The sequence below is a fragment of the Electrophorus electricus genome, chromosome 15 (genome assembly GCF_013358815.1).
Source record: "Electrophorus electricus isolate fEleEle1 chromosome 15, fEleEle1.pri, whole genome shotgun sequence".
NCBI lineage: Eukaryota > Metazoa > Chordata > Actinopteri > Gymnotiformes > Gymnotidae > Electrophorus > Electrophorus electricus.
The window spans coordinates 13,340,717-13,346,716 of record NC_049549.1 but is presented as its reverse complement, the minus strand read 5'-3'; the positions used below and the strand labels follow the sequence as shown (position 1 = coordinate 13,346,716).

At 47.3% G+C, this 6,000-nt stretch overlaps 1 protein-coding gene across 9 annotated transcripts in view; it reads right to left on the bottom strand.

Moving 5' to 3' along the window:
• nf1a (neurofibromin 1a) overlaps positions 1-6,000 on the bottom strand; it is a 54,676-nt gene that overhangs the window by 9,498 nt on the left and 39,178 nt on the right. For all 9 annotated transcript variants that reach the window (XR_004776888.1, XR_004776889.1, XM_035534018.1 and 6 more), the window contains 12 exons: positions 5,741-5,934; positions 5,433-5,573; positions 3,900-4,179; positions 3,188-3,402; positions 2,947-3,008; positions 2,654-2,795; positions 2,061-2,162; positions 1,738-1,878; positions 1,448-1,574; positions 1,119-1,250; positions 874-1,009; positions 134-291 (listed from right to left, as the gene is read on the bottom strand). Coding sequence is in view for 7 of the 9 variants with exons in the window: in XM_035534018.1 (XP_035389911.1) it covers positions 134-291; positions 874-1,009; positions 1,119-1,250; positions 1,448-1,574; positions 1,738-1,878; positions 2,061-2,162; positions 2,654-2,795; positions 2,947-3,008; positions 3,188-3,402; positions 3,900-4,179; positions 5,433-5,573; positions 5,741-5,934 (1,830 nt within the window). In the remaining 2 variants the exon portion in view is untranslated. The remainder of the gene's footprint in view (positions 1-133; positions 292-873; positions 1,010-1,118; positions 1,251-1,447; positions 1,575-1,737; positions 1,879-2,060; positions 2,163-2,653; positions 2,796-2,946; positions 3,009-3,187; positions 3,403-3,899; positions 4,180-5,432; positions 5,574-5,740; positions 5,935-6,000) is intronic.

The following is a 6,000-nucleotide window of genomic DNA, read 5'->3' as shown; positions in this document are numbered from 1 at the left end:
TTTAATGATCTTATTCTTTCTGCATAGTTACATAAAAGTAAAAACAATAATGGGCTTTACAAATGCTTAAATTAAATATTTCAAAAATGGTTCCAGAGCCGTTACATTGTTCATTTTCTTGGCTCTCCCTTACCCAGCAGTTTCTTGGCGTTGGCCTGTGAAGGCTGCCCCATGTCCACGCTCATGGACTTGCGTGTGCGGGGGCTGGTCTGGCCTGCCGCCGGGTAGTACGCCGCCAGATAACGCTCAGACACCTTGGGCGAGGTCCACGGCTGACTCTCCTTGAGCGGCCTGTCATGACACGAGAACGGGATGTGAGCCCGAGTCAGAGGTTTAAGCTTCAACAGGAAACCAAGCTCTGAACAAAACTGAAGCAGCACGGTGCTGCAGATGAAGGGAGGTGCCGCAGGAAATGGAAATAATCGCACTGGAGGATCAACAGCACGAGCGCCGAGAAACTGGCTGGGAAGCATAAAATTTCATATCCCGAGAGAATCTTGAGATATCATCCCATACCGAGCTTTAGGAGATGTGGCTTGTAGATGAAATATCTGCAAATATCTAGAAGAATCACCTACAGAACAACAGGATCCCCCCTGCAGGCAAGAGACTGAAACACCTTTGAAATGCATCACCATCATAACTGCTGTGTCTTTCTGCCAGAAGAATATAAAATCACACCATATAATTTAACAGTGTAGTCATGTGCAAATTGGAAACATTGCAAATACACAGAATGTAAAAACATCCTGGCATCAATTGGATAACTGGTTAAACATTCCCCGAAACACTGCCTAGCGGCCTATTCCTATTTAATACTCGTGGGAGTAGCAAACAAGAAAGGCAGAAGTGAAAGGAAGCTGATGATGTCACCTGCATCCAGTCTCAGGATGGTAAACTGAATGTGTGTCCACAGGGAAGTTCTCCATGGCAACATCTGAGAGCAGCAAAGACTTCCTGTGCTTGAGACTGCAACGGCTGCGGACCTCCTCCGAGACCGTGAGCAAAGCTACACGCAAACACAGACACGCGCAGAGGTTAATGAAAGCAATACAGTCAGTCAAAGCACGTCAGAGTGGATACAGCATGTTCAGTTTGAGTTTTCTGACATCCCTCACCTGCCAGGTAGGCCACGCTCTGAGTGTTCACTTCAAACTTGTCACAGTTGCGGTGTTTACCCACAAGACCCAAGAGTGTGTGAAGGACGCGCACAGTCCTGGCTACCGTGGCAGATGACGGGTGTCTGTAACCTTCAGACAAAAGGACATCAGAGGAGACATGGAAGAGGAGCAGCATCATCACATCACTATTAACAAAAGCTCCTGAACAACAGAAAACGTGTCTGACAAACACCAGTAAAACCACCACCAGACACTCTGATCAATCTATTTCTTCATGGAGTGACTTCAGGTTAGATGGTTGGTTGTTTCCCAGTATTCATGTTCACCTTTCAGGAGATGGCCCACTAGAGCAAAATTAAAGTTGGAATTGAAGTTGAGGCCCACAAAATGGTCCATTTGTTTACAGTCCCATTCGAGAGGCTTCCGGATCTCCATGAACACCTCCTCAGGACTCTAGGCAAGGGCATGAAAAGACTCACCACACTGCAATAAACTCTATGCCCAAGGGATACATTCAATGCTCAACCACAACAAATGCTACTGTAATTAAATACACACTAGAAATCAGCAGAAGGAAATGGATTATGTACTTTGTGTGCAGGTGTATGTTCAGTACCTTGTCATTAAACACCCGTAGGCTGTCTAGTGTGTGCAGGTTTTGTTCCAACAATGCTGTCCCTGCAGAGTAGAGATTCACCTCATCCAGCTGCAGCACTGCCACTGCCACCCAGAACAGGGCCTTGTGCATTGGAGAGTCCTAGACACATGGACGCACGCACTGTATTGAGTCAGTCCTGCATCGCACACCACTTTCTGCACTTTCTACACACCCACATTTCAATCTCGACTTCCTGGAGAGGTCCAACACACCTCACTCATTTCTGCTCGCAGTTTATGCTGCAGTTAGGCAAGTGTCTATGCACTCAGGCAGCACAGTACCTGTCTGAGGAGGGGCTGCAGCTTGGTGAGTGCGATGACTGTGGCCTCGATGAGGACCTGGCTATTGTAGTTATCTGGCCCCTTTAAGCAGCTCTCCAGGCCCTGCAGAGGAAGTGTGTTAAATCAGGCTGTCCAGCAGAGGCCATATGGGTGCAGGCGTGCGAGCAGCCCTGCGGTTGGCTCCCCTGCACTCCACACACACACACACACACACACACACACACACCTCCCAGAGAGGGAGAACGAGTTTGCAGAGCCATACATGCTGGAGGGGGAGTTCTTCTAAAAGCATGACAAGAAGTGACTCAGCAAAATTTAGAGAAGGGCATTGGGAGAGCATTTTGTACTGATGTAAAATACAATAATCATTGCAATGAAAGCGTAATTTGGTGTGCAAAATTTAAAATACAGTTTACAAGCGCCACACCTGAACTGCCGTTTAAAATGAGAAAGCAAGAATATTAACTAATCTCTTAGGTAAACACTAAACACCAACAGAACAGGTCAAAGAATATGCAAACATAAAAAGCTAAAAAGGTCTTCATCTGATTTGGTTCACAATCAGGGTGGGCAAGGTGAGGGACGCCACCCACCCGGTCGATGCTGAGCAGGGGACTGGCTTTGCTGAGAATCCGGATGATCTGTTTGATTTGGCCGTGCGTGATGCGCTTACTGATGCAGCCAAACACCACCAGCGCCCGTGGCTGAAGGGATGGATTATACTGGAACGCAAACCTAACCCAAGATATATAGTCGGTGATGAGACACTGAGAGAATGTGAGCAAAACAAACATAAGAACAACTAATTTTATAAATTGCATAAGTTGGCTATGGAGAGGAGGGGGACAAAAATAAATAAATAAATAAATATCAAACTTTTACACACTTCTGAGCCAACTCTGTCCACTGGTCCAGCCACTTGCATGCAGGAATGTCTCTCATACAAGCCTGAGGAGGGGACACAGTCAGAGAAGTCAGCACAGACAGATTAGTCCAAGAAATGCCCGGTTATACTTCACATTTGACAAGTACGGTGTACAAGCAAGACGGCATCCAAAGAACACAAAAAACGGCACAGTTTACAGACGCCCAACAATCTGTTGTGCAGGGCACCAGCAGCGACTGACCTCCATGATCTCCAGCAGGGCTTCCGTGACCGTCTCCAGGGAGGAGAGGGCGAACGTCTCCCTCTCGTAGGAGCCCGGCGAGAAGGAGCGGTCTCGGTAGCTGGAGCGGAAGGCGATGACGGCGGCCGACTTCACCTTGCTGATGCCGAAGAGCAGGTAGAACTTGGGCAGGGAGAACTCGGTCAGGCTCAGCCGCAACACCTGCTTCGTCTCCTCTGCAGGCCAAAGAGCCACAAGCATGGTTAACCGTCTCCAGGGTCATCTGGCAGTCCGGTCAAGGTGACTGGACTTGCAATATGATGCTGTAGAGGTTTTGCCACTCTTGGGCGAGAGAGTCATGCGCCAATCCTACAGGGCCTGAGGCCTGCACACTTGGGTTGTTTTCTTGCATGAGCACACCCCACTTCCCTTGTCAGTTAATTACCAGGTTCAGTGAGTGAGGATATTTTGGGAGCAGTAAAGCAGCACAGCTCCAAATTGCGCTACATGCTAGCAATCCAGGTGCCCTGTGCAGTCATCCGGATTTACCACTACTAAATGAAGATGACAACAAGCTGGGCGATGGCAAACCTGTATATCGGGAATCGTGATTCACTGAACAGATATGTGGCACACAACAACGCAAACTCATCAAGATGGCTGCAGAAAGAAAACTCCTTTTAGAATGTTTATTCTAATCAGCTTGGCATCCAAATTATACACTCTCCCTCACCGCTGAAGTTGAGCTGCGAGCAGGTGCAGAGCGAGTGGATGATATTAATGACGAGGCCGTGGGTGGAGGCTCGCAGGGACAGCGGCCCCGTCGCCACCAGCAGCGTGACTACGTGGAAGAGGTAGGGCAGGTGTGTGGCCACGTCCAGCGAGTTGTTGAAGGACAGCATGAGCATGTAGCGTGCCAGGATGGCGATGTCATCCCACATGAGGTGCTGCTCCAGCGTGGGTGTGGGCGACAGGCACGTCTTGTCGATGATCTTGCACATGCGGCCAATCACCTGCGGACAGGAGGCAGGGAGGTGGAAGAGCAGGAGGTGGTGCTGGAGTAACTTTGGCATGGACAGGAGCACTGCAATGTGTGCCAGAATGAACAACTCCGGCCAGAAATTTCCATTGGCAAGAGCGCCCATAAAAGATGCCATTTTCAACCTTACCAACAAATTCAAATAATTTTATCTTCTGAGTACTTATACTGGAACTCAGAATAAAGTTACATATAAAAACAGCCAACAAATTCTTGCTCTTATTTAAAAAAAAAAAAAAAAAAAAATATGTGGTTTCAAGTTGTAATTTGAAAAATTATTAGGTCTGTTACAATGTGCCTTCTGTCATCTTCATTTTCCCTCTGTGCGTCATGTACCTAACCGTCACTCTCTGGAGGCTTACGACCTCCTCAGTAAGGTCATGTTTGGGTCTGGGTTTGACCTCTGAGCCCCAATGTTGTGCGAGAAGGCGAGAAGGCAGATGCAACGACTAGACAAAGCCTGCCCTTGTGCTCCCGGACTGGCATGTTGTGACATCAGCTGCGGCTGGCACATGCTAGACAAACAAGGCTCGGCACCCATTCAGTGTAGCTTTGACCTTGAAAATATAGCCAAATTGGGCAAATGGAGATCAGTATCTAAGCAGCCAAATCCTATAGTCTTCGCTGATTTACTCGAGGACCATGATGCCCGAGACACTTGAGGTTAGTGGATTTTAAATCAGAGGGGGTCACCATTGTGCTGGACTGCCTGACAATGATGTCTATTCACTGTAATGACTAACAGTGGTTCATATAATAGGAGAGAGTGACGGGCTGGTGCACTGGGTGTATTTGTCAGAGCGTGTGCATGTACGAATTGGGAGCAAGCGTTTGAGATAATGGAGTAGCAGAGCGAGGCTGGATAAGATCAGTGAAGCTGCAAGAGAAATGGTTTCAGAGAATAAAAGGGAAGCAACTGCAAAAGTAAGTCAGCCTCCATTTCAGGGAGGGTTGGTAGGGTTATGGGGTAAACCTGTCTTCGTCATGTTACGAAATGATGTGTCCAAGTTCCCTTAAGATAAGGTATATCTAGGTCATATGATAACAGCATAGTTTGTTGAAAACATTAAATTAAAACATCATTTAACAGTGAGGCTTTTGTGACCAAAGATTAACAACCAACCATTTAAATAGCATGTTTTGCTCTAGCTAGCATGACTAAGTTCTTTGATGGCAAGCTATATTCACTAAACATTCAACCATGTTAGCTTTGTACCCAAAACCCACCTTACTTGACACCAATTTAACATTTCCTGAGGCAAGAGCAACTGCAGTATCAGCCATTACTTCAGCTTTAATAGATCCTAGGCCCCCAGTAGCACTGGTCTTTATGAAGCTATCCAGCACCACGTCGAGCAGGTCTGATATCTAAAAGACAGAAGACAAGAGTCCAATTTAGAGTCACTTGTGCCTCTTAACTCGAGTTGTAAAGACTTTTTTTCATCAGCTCTGTCTAGAAGACCAAGATCAGATCTGAGCTCTACAAAAAAGTACTTTGACCCTGGGGGCTGCATTTGCAACAAGTGGAAACAGACCTGGCCTAGGCTGCCCCAGATCTTGGCCTGGATGGAGGGGTACATCTGCTTCTCATTGATCGTCATGGTGATGAGCTTGTCCAAAATGGCAGTGACGCGCTGACGCTTGGCATCATCGTTGTGCTTGCAGAAGCGCACTAGGTTTCGCAGCCAAGGGGTCATGTATTCCAGACACAGGTGCTTCAGTTCGATACCTGCAACCATACAAAGGACAAAGACGAGAGAAAAAATGTAATTGGCTCAAAATGGGGTCTAGCATG